Raw genomic sequence first — 22,269 nt, forward strand, 5'->3', positions numbered from 1 at the left:
CTAGAGCTCGGTCTCTAAAATATTTGCCCCAAGCAGTGGTGGGCAACCTTTGTGCCACGGTACACTTTGGAAATATCATGAAACGTAAGCAGTGTTCGGTTTCGGTCGAGGCTTACCGCCAAAGTAGGTCATGAAAAATTAAAGGTTGTCCATCACTAGTCTAAACGATTCAAAGTGGCCCCAAAAGCCACTCCTGATTGCTTCTTTACCTACTGGAATCATACTTTGACTTGAGTCTAGGTCATTATTATAGGCGTTTCATCTAACTCTATTGCTGGTCACATCACAAAGCACCCTTAATTGTTGTTTCAAAAATCATCTAGTATTCCGGTTATTTGTGGACATTTAAAACAGTATTTCCCAACAACAGGTAATTTCAAAATTTTATTTGACATCACATGGTTTTTACACCTGCCTAGTTATCACTTAAGTCAATCAAATTAAATCCTTTAGATTATTATCCATTAGGGATATACCCAAAAAAAAAAATTATTTTGGGAATTCTCAGACTGCAAAATAGAATCAAAAATTCCAATTCATGCATCTACAACAACTTGACAGAGCAATTCCTTTCGCCATGCAAGTTAATAAAATTAACGGAAAAAATCAGTTTAAAATCAGCAGCGGGCCGTCAGACTCGACACAAAAAGATGAATTTTATTTTTCTTTAATTTTTTTCCTCAATTCGTCTATTTGAGATTGAATGTAACGTAGTGCAGTGCTGAATTACATAGTGTGGTGTAAGATATCAATGAATCATATGAAGTAAGCAGCAAAAAGGACTGTGATAAGGCAATAAAATAGCCAAAATCTAAAACACGGAAAAAAATATGAAAAAAAATTGAGTAAGTTTCAGTCAAAAAGAAACAGCCTACATATGAAGGCAGGCAGCAATATTTTATTATTGTAACAAGAAATATATTTCCTTAGTTGACTCAAAAGCAATGACACTAGACTCGATTGTGCATTAAGTAAATGTGTGTATATAAATACAATTTTTTATTATTATTTTCTTGTTATTTTTTTTGTTTCGACGATGATGATAAGAAAGACATTTAACTATAAAGATATTGCCTTTATTTTATTACACGGGAATATGATCTAATAGAGTCAAGTTGTAACAAGTTTAAAAATAATAATTTATGTGCAAAAAGAAGGCGTCAAATGAAATTGCAAAAAAAAAAGAAACAGGAGATTTGTCATTTTAAAGCAGATAGTGAACCTGAAAGTTATGTATGTGATACAGAATGAAAAAAAAGAGTTTTAATAATCATAATAAATTAACTTACATGTGAGATTTTATGTAAAGTGAATCATTGTGTAAAATATATTCCAAGAAGATGTTCACTTAAGTGCTGTTATATATTATACATACATCCATTTAATACATAATGAAATCAAAGTTCACAATAATATCGGAATGGATATAATAAAGTGAGAGAGACCCTCTCAAAAATTAATATATATGTAGACCCAGTATATAATTACGGAATCGAATGAAGAAGAACTTCTTGCTCGTATGAATTCAATTCATATGTATGAAAAAAAAAAGTTTAATTTTTTTTATTCATTCATTCATTCACCAATAATGTTCATACAATAAGGCAGGCAATGAGAGACAACAAAAGTGGTATCGAATATTTCATTTGTGTGATTTGAACGCATTTTTGTTTAATGTTTTAATTAAAGAAAATGTTTATAGTTCAATTGCTGATTCAAAACGAGATATGCCAGCTATTTCAAGTTTACTGTCTCGTCTCCAAATGTCTCGAATGTCGTCATAAATTGTTCGAATTAAACATGCTAACTTGATTCATATTGGGATCTTTGGTTTGAATAAATTCAATTTTAATCAAAGGAATCTTTGACATGCAAAGTCTACTATAGAACAAAGAAATTCTCCAAACTATGGACCCATTTCAAAATATAATTATGTCCATGACTGTTGCCAAAAAAAAAATCATCAATTCATCAAATTTAATGTTTAACATAATTTTATATACAGCCATAAAAATGTTTCTCATTTCATAGCAAGTTCAAAAATAATCATAGACTAGTGCTGGTGCGTGTGTATCGATTTGACATGAAACAGAAGCAAGTTTCTCGTTCATTGATAGACTCCTCTAAAAATACATTTAATTAAAGTTTACAGTTTGTTCTGCTACCAGTAACTATCGGTCATATGATTTTTGACAATGTAAAACCATCTGTCGACTTGACTATCATGTGCTGTCTTCATCATATCTGATTTGTCTGTCTCATAAAAGACATGTCTATTATCAATTGATGCTTAATTTATGACATATTTGTATCATAACTGGAAATCAATTCGAATGTTGGTCCATTCATAATTCAATCAATTTTAATTTTATCGGATTTCTATTTAATCAAATCTCAATTATTATATAAAGTATATCCATGTCTTGTGCAAATATTACTGGCTTGCAGAGTTGTTGGGCAAGGTATTGAACTGATCGATGCAAAATTTGCGATTAGAGTAATGTAGGCAACAAACTACATAAGTCTGGATCAGTGTTATTCAAACTTTGCAGCAAATGACCGTGTGCTGCACACGGCATGCTGTTCATGTCACTGATGGGCCGTGAAACGCAGTTTGGGCAGTACTGATGTAGATACTAAGAAATATTCAAGATCCAGTACTAAAATATCCAAATTTGTTTAGACTAGACAATGCAGGAGCTTTTGAATGAGCAAACGTCTGATACCAGCTCTGATGCAATCTATGAATGCATTAGTGCCTCATAAATCTCATCCAACAACTCTGAGTCAAGTCATAAAATAAGAAAATTCAATCAAATTAAGTAAAGACTTCTCACCATTTATGCCTAATCGGAGTAGTCAAAGTGTAAATAATAAAAGTCTATTGTTGATTCTGAAAAGTGCTAAAAAATTATGTGTATATACAATGTGCTTAACATTCCTCACACCATCATAGCTATACACAAAAAAAAAATCATATTGAGACATTCTATATGTTGCTTTTGCTGAATGACTCAACAGATAATACGAATCAATTTCTCGTATAAATTTCCATTCTGTGTAGTGTTATCGTAATTCTGCGACATCAAATTATATCGTCTTTGTGGTATATGCTGACTAGAAATTTATTCACTTCCAACAAACATTCTGACTAACTTATTATGAGCATTTAATAATGTATGAAAATTTCTACAACTTCTTGTTGCTACCTATTTCTCTTTTTTTGCATAAGAGCGGAATTCAACATGTTTTGTATGAAACCGCACATGGCACGAGCCGAATCAAGCAGCCAAGTCTATTTCTTTATTTATTATTTTTGCTGTTTGGGCTTCACATTAATCCACCACACAATCATTCATTGAAATTTTTATTTTTCTTCTTCTTTTATACTTTTTTTTTATTTCATATATACACATTTATTTATTGTATTCATGGAAGTTCGTCCGTAAAGCCGTAATGCCGATTCCACTTCAAAATATACACAATATTCTTTTTATTTATATATTTATGTGTAGATTGCATAAAGGGTTCGTCGTAAGTGATGGGTGTCAAAAATAAGTTACTTCTTGAACTGTCTTAACTCTTTAATCATTGCTGCATATTGCTTCAAAGCTAGTAGCTCTGAAAAATTTTCGAGTACGTCACAATAAACTACGACCTTTGAACGGACCATCTAAAGCAGTGGTGGACAACATTTTATTTTTCATGTTATTTCTTACCTGATCGGCACATATTGAAATGGGCCACGGCGACATGACGGCAGTATACTTAGAACCAAGTAGTACTTGGCCACTTGGCGAAAACAACCTGATTAGTGATGAGCCTCGACCGAAACCCTACATGGCGTACGGTTCGTAGGGGATTTTCAAAATATTTGGTATCACACAGGTTACCCACCACAGATCTAAAGTGACAAACTAGTGTGAGAACGGGAGAAGCAGCTGAGACGTAGTAATGATCAGATTGTGTTCCCAAAAATAGTGCATTTAGTCAGAATATTCATTATGTAATTCATCACATGAAATGTAGATAAACCTAGGTCATGCACTGTGTTCTGAGCGACACAATGCGATGAATCGCATAAATGGGTCGTAATCATCCGTCGCGGTGTCGTCAGGGCAGCTTCGCGTCTAACCGTTAACACAGCGACATAACGGTGCCCTACCAAACACATGCTCTTCCGATACCTAGCTTCTAGCTTGGAATACTTGGAAAAGATACAATCTTCAGACCCACATCATTCATCGATCAACCCATCAACAATATCAGTAAATGTTAAGCCTTTGAATTTTCCTTCTTTTCAAATGTAAATTACTCATCCATTTATTTCTGTACACATTACTTTATCGTATCGTATCGCTGCTGCCTTCTTACTTCTTTTCTTTACACACATAATAAATGTTGCGATCTTTTTTATCGATCATGACGTCATTTTTCTTCTCTTTTCTCCACTTTACAATACTTGCTCACTTACTTACTTACTGACTTGCTTGTTGGCCTGCTGAGCTTCTTACAACTTTACGTTAGATGAAATAATAATGATGGGTTTTTTTTTCTTGTCTGCCTTGAAATCGCATTGATCTCGCTTGAGGCGCGCACATGATGCAAAATTTGTTGTTTATTGTGCGAAAAATTTGAGTGTGAACTGTAATTTTTAAGTCTTTACGAAATAATTACAGCACTTGCCCTAGTAGTTTTCTATTTTTGTGAAATATCTTTCAGTCTACTAAATATCTTCTATGCTGCTTTTTTTTCTTCCGCTGCGTATAATTTTTTCTCTCTCATAAATATTCCTCTTTATTGTTGTTGTGCTGTTTGTAGACATCTATTGCAGTCAATGTTACGCATCATTTGTCATATATATTCATAGATACAGAGATATATTGCAATAGCTTTTAGAGGTTTTCAAGTATCGTTGAGTTTTTGTTGTTGATGTACGATACTCGAATGTGATTGAATGTTCTATACCGTTCTATGTAGTATGATCCAGAGCTGGAAGTCGAAATTAGTTGCATATGAGTCGTATTGACTTTTCCATACAAAATATGAGTCGACTTCGAGGTCAAGTCTTTACCTAAACAGTTCAAATCGATTAATCGATCAGACATCCGACCCAAGGCTGAAATGACTCTGACTTAGTTCCCGATACAGTCTGAATTCAGAACCCAGGCCAACATGACTCTTGATACCAGATACGATCCCAAATTTGACCTCAAGTCGGCATGACACTGACTTGCCGCCAGATACGATCAATAATCTGATTCCAGCTCGGCATGGATCTAACTTGGTGCCAGTTTTTCAATAAAAATCTGAATTCAGGTAAGCATGACTTCTATGTGATGCCAGATACGATCAAAAGTCTGACTACAGTTCAGCTTGGCTCTGACTTAGTGCCAGATTCGATCCAAAATCTGACCTCAGGTCGACATGAATCCTACGTATTGCCAGATATAATCAAAAATCTGATTTCCAGCATGATTGAGCCTGCCATGACAACGTCTTGGCACCGGATTTTGGTTTGATCATCCGACTTGCGCTATGCCTGTTTGAATGCCATACCTGGATCATCAAATTAACTACCATATTCATGTGAACTCCTAGAACAATCCTAAAGCTGCACTTTTATAGCAACTTGAAAAAAATGTTAAAGCGAATATTCAGAATTAGATTAAAAACATTTAATCCTACATGGGGATTGAAAAATATTGTCTATTGAATTATAGTAATGATATTAAGCGGATAGCACGTCGTCGATAAATTTTATTACATTGCATATGGATGTTAATTGAGTTTTGAGGATGGAATTAGAATAATTTTGTACATTGACTGAATTTATATTACAAAGTTGGCAATGAAATTTGCGTCAGGACATGTCCAGCACTGCCGCCAATAGAAAGCTGTCAGGAAAAATCATCAAAAATTCAGCAGTTTCAATACCACCACAGAAGTACACGACTTTAATCTTAATGCATTATCCCAACCTTAGTGTGGGATTAAGTGCAATACATAGACTTTATATACCTTACACAATGCTTAATTCTGACAAAAAAAAGTCTTGTTATCATGTTATTATATCATAATTTACACGTTGTCTGGGATTATTTAACTTCTTCTACTACATTTGTGTTTATAAAAAAGTCGTGTCCAACATACAGTTCTTGACGAAAAAAGAGTCTTTTTCTCAAAAAACATTGCATGTAGTGGATGAAGTTAATTTGCTTTCAAAACATGCATGCACATGCCTTTCAATCATATTGTGAAATTCTATAGACTGCCAATTCCTGCCACTGAAGTTTCCAATCGTTTATACTCAAGTTTAGTCCAATCTGTGTGTAGTACGAATTCTACCACAAAGTGGCTACATAAACCTATTAATTTTATCGCTTTTGTGGGCTCCACGGCTTTTTCAAGCTTATCGTAATAGTCATGTGTAACATACGACTACTACATTTCATTTCATTTCAGTTCTTTTTTTTGTTGAGATAGCACAGAGTGCTTTAAATGATTTATTTTTACAAAACCGCATGTAGAGCATGCATATATAGGTGAAATTGTCGATTCCTTTATCCCTATTGTAGTTGACATGAATTTTACATGATAATCATGCTCGTGCTCTGTTGTCATAGTTGTGAATAGCTTGATAAAATATTTAAAGGAGCTTTAAATTGATTCAATTGCTTATTCTTATGCTGTGGAATGTCCTGAGGACATGAAATCGATAAGCTCGTCTTCATTTCTAAGGGGATTTTGGGGTTAATTAGCATTTTTTGTCGGTAGAATATTTGGAATCTATAGCTATATATAGAATATGATGGCGAATGTTGGACATACATGGTTACTTCTATGTAGTGATTGAGAGATCGGTCTCTGGTGGGAATCGAACCCACGTACTCACAAAAGAGTGAGTGATGCATATTTCCGGTTTGTTGACTAACCATTCAGCAGCTTCAGCCCTAATCTCGCATTGGCATACTTGCTTATGTATAACTCGATATCCTAGATCATATATGGCTCGATACCCTAGTCTATATATGACTAGATGCCCTAGCCAATGTATGACTCGAAACCCTATTCAACATATGACTCGATACCCAGTTTCCCCCTTCCTCAGACACCACAATGCTTAGGAACTAGACTTTGGACGAAGCGTAGTAAGAAGCTGCTTCAACCAATAATTTCAAGATAGTCTTCACATGCGTCACTATCCCCTTTATTATTCAAAGAATTCCATGTCTGCAAATATTCATCGATTACCTGTGAATAAACATGCAATAGCTTCAATTTGACTCATTATTCCAAGAATTATTTTCAATGGCAAATAGATTTGCATGACAAGTCGTCAAATTGGAACCTCTACAGACATAGACACAGTCAGAGTAATGAGAATACGTTTGATGAGTCTGTTTCAAGGATATCAGCGATTTTGACTCGCTTGATTGAACTTGTGCGCCTCCACAAACATATTGAAAATATTTATGACATAGTCAGTGACACAACATCATCGTAATCATACCAAAATAGAAATAAGAAGAAGGAAACAAACACACAAAAAAGTTGTGTGTATGAAAATGTGAAAGAGTTTATGCAGTCAGTCGTCGAAATCATTTAAAATAGCGGACGTTTTTTCAGCGCCAGTGTCATAGAAGCTCTTTATTTCACACATATCACCGACCGCACTTCTTGTGTGAATAAAAATAAATAATATATAAGTTGAATGAAATGGAATGAATGAATATGTGAGCAACAACAAATAAAAATTGCTGTTTTGTTATTTAACGGTGTTGTCAATTATGAATACACAAAAAAAATATGTGTACATGCATAAGACTGTGAAACGTCACATGCAAAAAATTGTATTTATTTAAATTTGCTCTACCTTTCTTCTATTTTTTTGCGTACTTTTAAAATAGATAGGCGATAGTCACTTGTTGTCTGTCAGTCTATGTATCTGTTCTTATCCATATCCGTACATTAAATTGTTGGTCACTAAATGTTCTTGCTTATGTCGCTGATCATATTAATCAATTGTGACACATGATTTCCATTTGATTGGACTTGAAGCTAGGTCTTTTGGCTTTTTCTTATCAATTGCCAACATCAGAGCTTTATGTCGATTCACATTTTATATTGAGTCATTAAGATTCGAGTCGAATTCGAGCAATAGCCAAAACTGTGTAAAATGAATGTTTACAGTGTTTTACACAATTTCTTGGTTATAGGGTATGACCAAGAACTGCAGGTTTGCATTCCCTGCATTTTAAGTTGTCGTTCAAGGCTACAAGCTTATATCTTGTGATCCATTCTATTATAAAATATAGTGTGTGATGTTTAGTCGCTCAGAAGGTAGTGGGTTGTCAACTGATAGAGAGTCCTGAGCCAAGCTAATTCTCGGACTGTCAATAACTTACAAGTCACTAACTAACTATTGAAAATGTGTCCTAGGTCAGTGTTATGTTAAACTGTGAGGTACGGTACGTAAATTTGTTTTAAGAAGCTTACCACTAAGGTGTGCTGGGGTTCTAGTACAGTAAAGATTGGACAGCACTAAGCTACAAGATAGTTACCACAATATTTTTCTGATTCAAAGTCATTGAAAGCTATGAAAATGCGCATTCAAGCCACAAACTCACTTACTTCTCCACCAACTTCTATTTTGTGTGTGCTTCTTTTTCACTGTGTCAAAAACATAGAGAAATGAATTTTTTTTCTGTCAACAGAAATTACGCTGGTTGAAAGGCATTGCTTATTTCTCTGCGTTTTCGCTTATCAGTCACTTTTTAGTGCGATGAGTTTTGCTCGCAGAATATATACACTATTTAACTTGTTTATTGTAGGTATATAGCGGCAATTTTTCATTTATGTTGTGACACAAAGAAAAGTGGGTTTTTAAACGCGAATCGCTCTAATTTTTTGTGCCTTCTCATGCTACTTCACGCTTTCCGCGTATCGAGAATTTTTTTGCTTCTTTCCTTATGAGGCTTAAATTCAAGTTTCTACTAAAAATTAATATCAAACTTCGCCATGCGTATATTCATCTCTTTATATAGAGTTGCTTGATTTTTGATCTCGGAAATGCCAAGCTTACCATGATCATTTAAATAAATTAATGAATTGCCTTAGAAATGTCGGAGTTGATAACTAAATTTTCTATTCATCCATAATTCATCCATTGTTGATGATTTTTAAAGAGTTAATCAGGAAATTCATCAACAGGTCAAGTGGAAGTCATTAACCAGTATTCATTACTAATGATTCGAGACTTCAAAGACATTGCAATGTCGTTATAATGTCCATGTGATGCACGATTTTCTACACGTTTTTAAAAATAGCTTTGCATGCATTAAGTGACTTTCTCAGTTCATTAATTTTATTATGTGCTGTATCTTTATTGTAAATATCGAGTATTCAATGACTTGTATCGTATTTGAAGCATCAATATTCTCGATGACTTTAACTAATCAAATTTATAGACATTCAATTAGGGAAAATATTTATGGAGCATGATGCAAAACTGCGTACTTTGATTGATATTGATTGGTAATTGGGAACTTAGATACGCTGTTCTATCATCGAACATTAAGTTGCATTCAAATTCAATTAGTAGTGATAAGCAAACAGTCGAATGGAATTGAATAAAATGATTGCAATTCCAAAAGTAAATTCTATTGGGATAGTTACATGTGTATGCATTGCTATCAGCAAATTCAACGAATTTCAGCGATAGCACTCAATAACTAACTAGACTGAATGGCAATTGAGTGCTATATGCCTTCTGAAATACTAATGAATGAGTATATGTAGGCTGAGTTTTGAGTATTTATATTTTGTGCCAAACTGTATGTTGTACAGCAAGAATAATTTGAATGTTGTGAGATTGTGCATCTAGATAAGGATTAGATATGGGTTTCTGTGTTCAGATAAGGTTTAAGACACAGTTTTGATGGCATATCCATCAAAGCTTGAGGAAATGAATTCAAATCTAAGTACCCTATGCGTCACAGTGTGGCGTGGCAGTCGATATGGTGCCGACAAGGTAACTCCGCTTCGTAGAGTTGATACGGCAACGTATGGCAATCCTAGCGATCACATTGTGCTACTTAGGCAACATCGCATCTATAGTCTCGCGACGTGACGTTGCCACAAAGAGTACTCTGTGCTGCTCGGTTATCATCTAGTTCTAATATCTGTCTCAATACTGAAAACGATTAGAAACTCACATTAATGTGCTGTTTTTCGTCATATTTTCCAACATGCTGTCCCCTCAGAACTCAATAATATCAAAATAAACAGTTTATGTTTTGAAAACATCCATTCTACCACATTTTATGATTAATGACTAATAAGCAATCATTTCCATTCATACGACTAATTAATTTTGTTGTAAAAATCGTTAAGCTTTGATGACCTATTAATTAGGCGTAGCTGATAAGAATCGTTATTTTATTAGAACTGACTATTAAACTTCAAAACAATCGATTAGTATGAATAATTATTATTTTATAGTAAGCACAGCTATATAGTAACAAGTTGAATTGTGTCTGGCGATTATCAGTAAGGTCTAGTAATTTTATTTTCTGTTGTATAACAATTATCGTTTGTTCTGAACGATTATTGCACTTATTTCACGGATTAAATTTGCTTATTAGACAATTATCGTTTGTATTTCACGGTTTTTGTTACTTCCAGCAATAATCATCTATATTTAACGCCATTCGTAAAAAATTTAACAATAATCCTTTTGGATTCGTATGATTATTGTAATGCATATCGAACATGTCTGTGAGAATTATCATTAAATTTGGAATGGTTATAGAAATTTGGGTACCTGTTGAATGACTATTGACTATTGTGTATTAAATGAGTTTTGATGCTGCTTTAAAGTTGAGAAAGTTCGGTTTTGTTTATTTTTTGAACAAAATTTGAGGTTAGTCAAAGCTTGCTTTGAAATTTTCAAATTCAATGGTTGATTTTGCATCAATTTGGATTGTTTCTAAGAAGAGCTAGTTGCAAGCTATTGGAAAGTCATTAGCAAACTTAATTTAACAGTAGCAACTTAAAGATTATTCAAAAAGTAGTCAAATTCACATAAAATTTGTAAATACTCAAACATAACCTAAAGACAACATTGAAAACATTGCAGATAAGCTCAATTTAAGTTAGCGGACAACTCCACAAGTCAGTCAATAAACAGATAAACATTGTAGTGATATCAAAAAGTCGTTGAGACTGTACAGTATTCACATTTCAAGTTGATAAATAAACAAGACTTAACCGTTTATCAGTAGTCAACTTAAAAGCACTTCCTTAAGCCACCATCATCAAATATGCTTAGACCTTGACTTAAATTTTACAATATGTGAAATCACGTTGTAATAATAATTTATTTTGGAACCACTATTTTCCATTGCGATTTCCCATATAACTTTTTTTTATCGTAATGTAAATATTTTGAGTTTCAAGATCGAGTTCTAGAAAAAAAAAAATATAGGCAGGCAATGCTTTACACACAAAAAAAAATGTATAAAATATTTTATTTAAAGTAAATATTTGATAAATCGCGACAGTGACATGAACACAAAAAGATAGCCTCGATTGGAAACATTATTCTCACATAAAAAGAGGGTGCGTATATAAATGACGTCAATCTTGTAGGCTAGGCAGTTGATATGATGGTTAGACCAGTGTTGTTCAAAATGTGTCGTCGCCGCAGACTATACTTCCAAAAACAGGGTTCCAAAATAACTGAGCATTAAGTAATTAATAAAACACTCCTCTGACTCAGTTGCTGGCTCTGTCACCTAGTTTGTTCAAATTATCTGTCCGCACGTTAAGCTGACAATCTTTCATCATTTTTCTGCGCTATGTTGCTTTGTACATGTAGGGTTCGGCTTGTAACTCTTACCATACCTAGCTATCCTTATTGTGGGGTTGCCATCCTTCAGACAGGACAGTTTGAAGAGGCTTTTAATATATTCTATGTAACCATAATGATCCAAAATATGTCAAAGGAATATCAACGTAACACATGGAGAAACATTTTGGTTAGATGAGATCCTACATATCCCGACACAGAGCTCAGTCGCTAGTGGTATTAGCCGTAACCGTTGCTCGAAGTCGACTCGTATTTATATCGAGCAATCGTCTTGATTCCATATACCACTCTATTCAACTTCGAGTTTTGGTCGTAATAGGGAATACCACGAATTTTCCTGCCAGCTTCGGAGTCAGGCTTCAGGTTCCCCAATTCCAATTTGATAAGAATTGGGGTCTGGTCTGACAAAGTTGACATCATTTGCAATAGACCCTTCAAAAAAAAATATTTTTTATCGTAACTGCACACATATGTTCACATGTTAATGCCTTCTTTGCTCATCCATGAGTCTAGAGCTGTAGTTGCAATCGCTCTAATATAAACAATAATTACTCATTGTGTTTTTTCCTTTCAAAAATTTAATATTTTTTTCCATTTCTTTATATTCCATTCATCTACAGAGTACTCAACAATTGATACCAACTGACGTTTTAATTTATTATTCAATTAAGACCGAAAGATTCGTAAAAAAAGTTACAGTAGAATATCATCATCATCAAATAAAAAAAAAAGTGAAAAGCATACATAGTCAATTCTCAATTCAGTGATAAAATAACAAACGGAACTAACGAAAATTAATTGAGGAACAAAGTAAATAGTGGAAATTTGGGAGTCATCTGTATAACTTTATATATTTTAATTGCTCAACGAATAGCTGCAACAGCTTTTTTATTTTTTGCATACCCGCCAGACTCTGTGCTGAAAGATGCGCGAATTTAAAGTTGTTGTACTTGGTTCTGGTGGTGTGGGTGAGTTGTGGATTTATCAATTGATCAAATATTATACCAATGTCATATTTCCTTTATTTGATTTGCTTTCTCTTTCCTTTTTTTATACGTGCTTTACAGGAAAATCGGCCTTAACTGTACAGTTTGTCTCAGGATGTTTTATTGAGAAATATGATCCAACAGTAGAAGATTTTTATAGGAAAGAAATTGAAGTGAGTAGCTGAACGATTTTTTAAATATTGATATCGGGTAATTTGATACTCTCGGTGTGTGTTTGCTGCTTGCTAGCATTTTAAATGGACTATAGGAATTGATAACTCTGTTTATACATGCATAGACAGTATGACTCATGGAAATTTTTTATTGTCGAATGCAAATTTGAATGTTTTGCTTTTTTTGGGGGAGTCGTTCATAAAATATGGAACCTTTGATGACTTCTTGATCGGAATCAAACTACTTCTGAGGTTCTGGGACTCGAACCCACGTCCTATAGATCACATGGTCAGAGTGGGACTCGAATATACACTTTCTCGATTACATGTCAAGTGTTCATCCCAACTGAGCAATCTGGGGTTATTAGTGTTCGAGGCACAAAGCATACTGACCTTCTTCTCTGTCTAAAGCTCATTGCACAGCTCTTGTTGTATTTGGTCCCAGCATAAAGTCATATTGAGTTAACCCGACGAAGAATTGAACTCATTATTGGAGGATGTCATCTGATCTCCAAATACAGCTCTTCTAACAACAAGCTACAAATCTCAAGTCTTACTAAGGACCTTGAACAAAGACATGATAACTTACTTCCTTCCTTGGCGATGACGCTTGAAAGTCCATAGCTGCACTTAGTGTTTATCGGAAGCTGGATCTGTCTTGATAGATAACTTCTGCCAGCCACTAATTCCCTAATTAAAAGGATGTGATTCCCAAACCCTCAATTCATAATGACGTCATTAACGGATGAACCCCTCATCCGAAACGCCGAAATAATAACACAAGAAACACATGTTGTAGCATTTGAATAATAAACTGTATCACATCAGATAAGCATGACTAACATGAGAACTATAGAATGTATATATATTTACGTCCGCAGAAAGTTTTACTACTTCATTAAAATAAACCACAAAAAGTCGTATTGTGTTTGCGATTCTTTCACTTTTGAGACAAATAACCTTCATTATGATTTGATTGATTGATAAAAGTCGTGTGTTACGTACGGTTTTGTGTATGATTAATTATGACACTGACCACTTTTAATCAACAAGATTCACATTTTATTTTGTGTACGCCCTTCACTCGCACATGCTCTGCGGTTTTCCTTATTTATTTAAAATAATTTGTATGAATCATCTATTTTTACTGTAATTTATCAGTTCCTAAACAGTCATGCCAGCAAGTGTAGATTTCACTTGATTTTTGTTAAATCTTCCGCAATTTCAATTACGTCAATATTATAATCTTATTAATTAATTAATACTTTCACAGGTCGATAATTCACCATGCGTGTTGGAGATTTTGGATACAGCTGGTACTGAGCAATTTGCCTCCATGCGCGATCTCTATATTAAAAATGGACATGGTTTTATTGTTATGTATTCACTCACAAATCATCAGACGTTTCAAGACATAACGACAATGAGGAATGTAATACATCGAGTAAAGGGAGGACAATCAACTCCCATCTTACTAGTCGCCAATAAACTCGATCTAGAATGCCAAAGAGAAGTGTCAACAGAAGAAGGTGTGATGGCATAGCAGCCTAAATTTTCTTTATAGACATAACCTTAAAAATTTGCTTTTATCTTTTAGGTCACGCACTAGCCGAAATGTGGGGTTGTCCATTTATCGAAGCTTCCGCCAAAAGTCGAATCAATGTGAATGAAGTCTTTGCGATAATTGTTCGTGAAATGAATATGATGAGTGAAAAACGACAGAAGAAATCGTTTTGTTGTTGTTTATAGGGAAACGCGTCACATTAAGTTCTTTGTCAACACTTCACGATAATCTTTCTCTTTAATTTCTCTCGTTTACGAGGCATCGCGCTTGAGTGGCACAATGAATGTTAAGTGATAGTCTTACTTGGAAGTTTCACATGGTTATATTAGCGTAAAATTATGTATTTTTGCAGCTATTTTTATGAGCTTGATGAGATGTTTTGATGGGATGGTCTATGGGAGATGGTTCTGAAGAAGCTTGAACAGGTTCTTCAATCTAAGCATTCAAATTTTGACAGAATCGATTCCATTGATCCCACAATAAAATGTCATTTAAAATATGAATAAGAATGCAGCTTGTAATAATTAGGCAATTAAACTCCAAAACAGAAGTCAATGCCCGCTGGACAAATCGAAAATAACCTACATATCAGTGTTATTGTAGTTGATAACAAGTTCATGTAGGAAATATAAAGTGCCGAAAAACATTTATTGGAAACGTTAAAAAGTCATTTAATGAAAATTTGTGTCACTCATGGGCAGTTCCTCGAAGCGATAGATATGGAAAATGAGGAATGTCTTGATGTAAGAATATTCCATAATTTTTTATCTGTCTGTATCATACACAAGCATAATACATTTCAAGACGGAGCTGTTATTTGGATTGGATGTTGAGGAAGAATCATCAAAGTGTCAAGCATGCTTTTATCAATATATCCTCAACAAAATCGAAATAATAGTTCCGTCGACAAACAAAAAGTTACACCTTAATGAGACGCCATCAAGATTTACTTACAATTTAAGTATAAATGAAATTTATACATTAATTTTAGCTTATATTCTACAATTTAAAGGTATGAAAAAAATCACAAGAGAGAGAAAGAAAATATTGGAAAATCTGTGGATTGTGAACACAAAAGATATAAGATATTCCATCATAATTTCTTGATTATGTCTTCGAAACATGGCCATAATTATTATTTGATTATTTTATTACGTTTTTAGCATGTTAGCCTTCCTTCATTCATTTCTGCTTTCTATCGCATTTAAAGTGCTAGCAAAGTTTTATTGCTTAATAATTTTTTATTTTGTTTGTCCAATTCATGTCTTTTTTTCTAGGTTTAAAGCAGAGATCGAAGCCGCTGATAATTTAGTCGGCGGCGGCTAAAATGTTCGCTTATTTTAGCGAAAAATTTAGCCGGCTAAAAAATTCGCTTATTTTAGCGAATATTTTAGCTCGGCTAAATCTTCGGCTAAATTTAGCGAACATTTTTAGCCGGCTAAATTTTCGGCTAAATTTAGCGAACATTTTTAGCCGGCTAAATTTTTCGCTAAATTTAGCGAGCATTTTTAGCCGGCTAAATTTTTCGCTAAATTTAGCGAATTTTTTAGCCGGCTAAATGTTCGCTAAATGTTTATGAATTGAAAAAATGTATTTTTTTCCAACAATTTGGTTATTTGTTTTGATACTTTGTCGGAAATGATTTTTATCTTTCTGGATCTTGTTTTATTGATTCCGAAGTGACTTTATCATTACTGGACCTTGTTTTTAATTCGTGGATGCATTTTAACCTTACTGGATCTTGTTTTTTAGTATGTGGATGTACTTTGACCTTACTGGATCTTGTTTTTTTACTTCGTGCATGTACTATGACCTTACTGGATCTTGTTTTTACTTCGTGGATGTACTTTGACCTTACTGGATCTTGTTTTTTACTTCGTGGATGAACTTTGACCTTCCTGGATCTTGTTATTTATTTCGTAAATGTACTTTGACCTTACTAAATCTTGGTTTTAGTTAATATTAGTGACTTGGACTCTGCTGGATCTTGTTTTTAGTTCCTCAAAGTCACTTCAACGAACCAAAAAACAAGATCCAGTAAGGTCAAAGTACATCCACGAAGTACAAAACAAGATCTAGTAATGTCAAAGTACATCCACGAAGTAAAAAAAACAAGATCCAGTAAGGTCAAAGTACATCCATGAAGTACAAAACAAGATCCAGTAAGGCCAAAGTACATCCACGAAGTAAAAAACAAGATCCAGTAAGGTCAAAGTACATCCACGAAGTAAAAAACAAGATCCAGTAAGGTCATAGTACATGCACGAAGTAAAAAAACAAGATCCAGTAAGGTCAAAGTACATCCACATACTAAAAAACAAGATCCAGTAAGGTTAAAACGCATCCACGAATTAAAAACAAGGTCCAGTAATGATAAAGTCACTTCGGAATCAATAAAACAAGATCCAGAAAGATAAAAATCATTTCCGACAAAGTATCAAAACAAATAACCAAATTGTTGGAAAAAAATACATTTTTTCAATTCATAAACATTTAGCGAACATTTAGTCGGCTAAAAAAATTCGCTAAATTTAGCGAAAAATTTAGCCGGCTAAAAATGCTCGCTAAATTTAGCGAAAAATTTAGCCGGCTAAAAATGTTCGCTAAATTTAGCCGAAAATTTAGCCGGCTAAAAATGTTCGCTAAATTTAGCCGAAGATTTAGCCGAGCTAAAATATTCGCTAAAATAAGCGAATTTTTTAGCCGGCTAAATTTTTCGCTAAAATAAGCGAACATTTAGCCGCCGATCGTAGTGACTTCGATCTCTGGTTTAAAGTTTGGGGGAAAATAGATGAAATCATAACGGTTAAAAATAATTCAAACTTCAGAACCATACAAATGTCAAAATTTGTGAACATTTGAATGGTTTTGAAATTCAAAATATTTCATACCATTAAAAATTGCAATTTTTGGCTCAATTTAAGTCACTAATCAAGTGGAACCAAATTACAATCCACATGAATAATCAAAAGCTACTACCGAGAAGAATTTTTTTGATTAATTTCTGTTGAAATTAATTTAAAAAGATGAGAAATGTTAGAAAGTGAAAATTGACACAAAAAGAAAAAAAATTCCCGCAATTGTTTGTGCTTCGCATGATTTTAAAATTACAGAAACAATAATAATAAGGTTTTAATGTAGGTCATGATCAAAAAATATTTAAAGTACGCGATAGCATACAATTTCTTCTTGTGTAATCATTACCACCTATATGGGTCATGAAAATTCAAAAATAAAACCTCCAGATTGTATTTTCACACGATTTTAGGCAATTTACGTCAAAATACACGTATATGTGATAATGTAGTCATTTTAATTTCATAATCGTGTGCATGAAACGGTTTCTTGCTCATCCCTTTTTCTGGTGAGTTGTCATATGAAGCGTGTCAAGTTTCACACATTACGATTTGAGAAATTGTTAATGCTATCGCTGTGGGTCGTTCATTAATGATGTTAGTTAAACTGTCATAAAATTTCAAAAAGCCGTTAAAAATTCAAATTTCAAAACACTTTTGTATTTTGAATTTTTGAAAACCGTTAAAAATTTGAATTTCAAAAAACCGCTAGAAATTTTAATTTCAAAAAACCGTAAAAAATTTGAATATCACAGAACCGTTAAAAATTTAAATTCCAAAAAATCGTTAAATTCCAAAATCTCCAAATCATTAATTTAATACACATCATTAATGAATAACACCAAATAGTAATTTACGTCATTATTCTCTAATTAATAGAAATCTTTCCTCACATTTCCATATACAAGTTAGGAGCTTCCGATATGCGAAATATCAATTAAATTAAAATTATGATTATTACTCTTAAATATGTTTAAAAATTTGATTTGCTTTCCATAATCATCATAACATCAAATTTCACTTTCAATCAAATCATCTACCTGCATTTCCCCCCAACAATAAATAAAAAGTGTAAGCAAGAAAAAAATGTGACTATAATTTAATTTCAAAAAAATGAAAAAAAGATGATAAATTTTTAAGAAAAAAATATCGAACAATAACCATTAATTAATAATTTATTATGCTGTAAGTGAAATATGTGCAGAATTAAGAGAATGAATGAAATTTTTTTGTATAAAAATATATGATGATGAAAATGAAAAAGTCAGTCAATTTGATGAAAAAAAATAGGTAGTTTTCAATGTAATATCAAAACATTATGAATTTTTAATTAGATACACTGCAAGCAAGCTGGTTCGGTTTATGCTATTTGGAAGTAAAGAAGGTATTGTGGAGTATTTTGTTGGAAAATTCGAATTAATTGCTGAAGAGTCGTCGTTTGGATTGAAATTTGATGGATTTTAATTGCTGTGGATGTTCTAAGCAGCTTGGAAAAGCACCGAGGTGCTCTAAGCACTCGTCGGATTAGTTTAATTCTTGGATTAAAATTTAAATCCGACTCGGTTTAACATAAATCCTACGATTAATTTTCCAAGGATTAACATAATCAATTCCATAAATTTCACAGCTATTTATGGTCACTATGATCAATAAAAAAGTAATCAATCTTTAACCGTGGGAAATTAATTAACAAAAATCGTGAAATCGATGAGAATCAAAATTAATTTGAATAAATTAGCAATTTTGTGGGATGTATTTCAAGGTCGTCGTCTCCAAGGTCATGTTTGTTTTGAAGTTGTCTTTAGACATAAACATTTTGTAATTTGATCTCAGCCAATTACAATTTTTGCGGTGATTAGACAAAACAATTGAAGCATTTATAGTCTCATAATTATGAGATTTTAGAAATACAGCTTTACATTCTTATTACAGCAACTAAGCTTTCGGGCTTAGACGAAAAAAAGGTTCCATTTACTAAAATCACTCAAAACTTTAAAAAACGACTTCTGTTAAATAATCTGAGTATCAAAACACAAAAAGGCAACATAAATACAGCCTCTAGTTCTATTTCAGTTCGTTAATTAACAAATTAAGCTATTAATTTTAATTTTTTTCGAATTTTTGTGAATATTTTTGTTGTTGTAAACTTCGAAAAATTTGTATGGAAAAATTCAAAATTTTCTTAACGTTTTTACAAAAAAACGTTAATTTAACTACTTTAAACAGGTTTTAGGCTAACTTTTGATACTTCACAACGTAGAGCACTAAAAAATGAACTAGTACGATTAATTTTTGTTCCTTAGAACTCATTATTCATAAAATTTGAAGCATTTTTGTCAAAAAATTCGGATTAAGTAACAAATTTTCAGTGTCAGAAATCGAGTTTGTTTTTGAAATTTTGGATTAATTATAATGTTTTATTAAACATATTATACATCAAAATGTTCGTTTTTTAGAACTTTACAAGATAGACTATTTAAATATTACCCTAAATATCCAGGAAACGAGAAAAAAGCCAATTACATCACATTTCTGACACTGAATTTTCGAACGACTAAACCCTTTCATAACAAGCATCCAAATTAATCCAAATTCTTACACAATTCATGTCTAATGTTTACAATTATTAAGATTTTATGACTTTAAGAGCTCTTGAAGTCATGAAGCAATTAGCAACCGCACTCTGAACATTTTCTGTGGTTCTTGCTTTAATTAAGCAACTTGAATTGAACAATAATTAGATGGTTGCGGTTCTTGAAGCTGTAATCTGGCAATTGCTAAGCAAATCTGTGTCTGAAAGAAATTAAGTTTAATCAGTTTCTATAACTCAATGCCCTTAAGTAGCTTCTGTCGACCTTGCTTGACATTCTGGATTCAACGTTTTAGTCGACAAACTGAAAACACTCTCGAGACCGTTTCCAGTCTAATTAACAGAGCATCTGCAATAAAAATCTTGCAAAATTCAATCCAAATGACACAAAATTAATTGCACTTACCTAGATTTTTATATGAAAGAAGTTTAGAGATATGAAAACTGAGAGATCAATTAAGAAGCCAAGATAGGAAGACAGATGATGTAGCTTATATGTTTTTGATAAATATATAGAATGAGACGATGAGAAATTTTAATTATATTGATGAGAATTTTTGATACGAGATACTTGTGCTGTGCTTTATGGGAATTGCTGTCTTATACACTGCTTCATACTTCTGAACATTGACATTACTTGATTTGACTGAATCTTGAAGAATTTTCAATCCCAAATGGAAGGTCGATAACAAGTGTGGCAGCCATAAGACGTCCATTCCCACAATATGCAGCTCAAGACTGAAAAAAGGAAGGAAAGTGTAAATTATACTCAAAGAAATTAAAAATCCAAATAAAAACACATGAATGTGCAAAACTGGAAAGAAAAAAAAGATAATTAAATTAACAAAAACTTTTTATTCATCCATATCCATCATCATTTCAGTTGCTTGAATTAAATATTTCTTATAGATGCTCATGAAATGTGCAACAAATGCTTCCAGATGATAAATTTGTTTGCTTCCCATTTGCATTCGGAATTCATAAAGGCTAGCAAACTCATAAATTTGCGACTTTACTTCCACCTCGCATTTTTTTGACAGGACTTGAACGAGAACTTTGAAAATTATGTCTGGTGGAATGCCTTGGGACAACAGCTCATAAAGACGATCACGAACTTTTTCAAGACGTGCTGGCGATTGTTCCATTAAAATTTGATTTGCTGTTTCGTTAAGGAATTTCTGCCAGTCTATTTCTGGTACTTCTTGATTATTTGTGAATGGATATTTTTGGACTTTGCATGCTTCCAACATTAAGATTGCTCGACGTAAGTTTCTTTCAGATTTTAATGCAATATTTCGGGCGAGCTCAGCAGGCAATTTCAGGTTTTCTTTTTGACAGATTAGCTATAAAAATCCATAAAATTTATGAATAAATTATATAAATTCAATAGTTTCATAATTCAATGCTTACATTAAGAATTCCAATAATTTCCTCATGTGTGGGAGAAGCAACTCGAATTCCAAGGCAACGACTCTTTATAGCTGGAATGACACGCGATGTCGAATTAACACATAAAATCAATCGACATGTAGCAACATATTTCTCCATTGTTCTTCTCAGAGCATGTTGTGCATCTTTTGTTAGATCATCGACCTCTGTTAGTACGATAACTTTGAAGTCTCTTTGTCCATTTGTATCGATGATGTTTGTTTGAGCTATTTGTTTAATTATATCTGTTATGACTACTCGATCATAGATCCCCGCATCAGATGGATTCACTGAAAGATCATGTATTATTAAGAATGTCTTGATTCTAATGAAATTGTTCTACTTACACTCAATATGATAATTACTAGACACAGTCGTGATTTCAATTTTTCGATTTGATGGAGTAGTGAAATTCATTGTCTCATTTCTTAATCTCTCAGCACTTGTTCCATAAAGTTCTCGAAGTACACATTGGATTCTTGTCTTCTTACCGGCTCCAGAACATCCAAAAAACATTAAATGTGGAAAATCTTGCTGTTCACATAATCGTTTCAGATCAATCGCTTGTTGCTTATGAAAATCTAGCTTTGATAGTTCTCTTGGACGATACTTATCAACCCATAAAGCCATAATTAATGATTTTGTTTACTTCACTGGATCTTTTGTTGTTTTCCCGCCAATATTTTTTACAGATATTTTAATTTTCTATTTAATTGCAAGAAATTGATGAAACTCTCACTTAATTCTGAATTCACTTTATGATATCAACTGTTTTGTGTATATATAAATCATTAAATATTG

At 33.0% G+C, this 22,269-nt stretch overlaps 2 protein-coding genes across 4 annotated transcripts; one reads left to right on the plus strand and one right to left on the minus strand.

Moving 5' to 3' along the window:
* The first annotated feature begins 626 nt into the window (after positions 1 to 626).
* On the plus strand, positions 627 to 20,880 carry LOC139088546 (ras-related protein Rap-2a-like). 3 transcript variants are annotated; one of them, XM_070637813.1, is made up of 5 exons: positions 627 to 845; positions 12,493 to 12,840; positions 12,940 to 13,031; positions 14,305 to 14,560; positions 14,629 to 20,880. In XM_070637813.1, the coding sequence occupies exons 2-5, from the start codon at positions 12,798 to 12,800 to the stop codon at positions 14,778 to 14,780; spliced, it is 543 nt and encodes a 180-aa protein (XP_070493914.1). In that variant the 5' UTR covers positions 627 to 845; positions 12,493 to 12,797; the 3' UTR covers positions 14,781 to 20,880. The 3 variants fall into 3 exon arrangements, with proteins under 3 accessions (XP_070493914.1, XP_070493916.1, XP_070493915.1); XM_070637815.1 differs by lacking the exon at positions 627 to 845 and adding an exon at positions 959 to 977; XM_070637814.1 differs by lacking the exon at positions 627 to 845 and adding an exon at positions 1,216 to 1,233.
* LOC139088543 (replication factor C subunit 3-like) lies at positions 20,876 to 22,241 on the minus strand. Its single transcript, XM_070637810.1, has 3 exons — positions 21,816 to 22,241; positions 21,451 to 21,758; positions 20,876 to 21,383 (listed from the first exon to the last, which is right to left on the minus strand). The coding sequence occupies exons 1-3, from the start codon at positions 22,096 to 22,098 to the stop codon at positions 20,895 to 20,897; spliced, it is 1,080 nt and encodes a 359-aa protein (XP_070493911.1). The 5' UTR covers positions 22,099 to 22,241; the 3' UTR covers positions 20,876 to 20,894.
* Positions 22,242 to 22,269: the final 28 nt, after the last annotated feature.

The sequence above is a fragment of the Chironomus tepperi genome, unplaced genomic scaffold, assembly GCF_022539635.2.
Source record: "Chironomus tepperi strain 1889 unplaced genomic scaffold, CSIRO-AGI_Ctep_v1 contig_163, whole genome shotgun sequence".
Taxonomy (NCBI): Eukaryota; Metazoa; Arthropoda; class Insecta; order Diptera; family Chironomidae; genus Chironomus; species Chironomus tepperi.

Coding starts and splice junctions, on each gene's coding strand:
- LOC139088546 (XM_070637813.1), top strand. CDS start 12,798: ATGCGCGAATTTAAAGTTGTTGTACTTGGTTCTGGTGGTGTGG. Junction 13,032..14,304: donor TTTATAGGAAAGAAATTGAA/GTGAGTAGCTGA, acceptor ATACTTTCACAG/GTCGATAATTCACCATGCGT. Junction 14,561..14,628: donor AGAAGTGTCAACAGAAGAAG/GTGTGATGGCAT, acceptor TTTATCTTTTAG/GTCACGCACTAGCCGAAATG.
- LOC139088543 (XM_070637810.1), bottom strand. CDS start 22,098: ATGGCTTTATGGGTTGATAAGTATCGTCCAAGAGAACTATCAAAGCTA. Junction 21,759..21,815: donor TAGTAATTATCATATTGAGT/GTAAGTAGAACA, acceptor ATGATCTTTCAG/TGAATCCATCTGATGCGGGG. Junction 21,384..21,450: donor AAATTATTGGAATTCTTAAT/GTAAGCATTGAA, acceptor GGATTTTTATAG/CTAATCTGTCAAAAAGAAAA.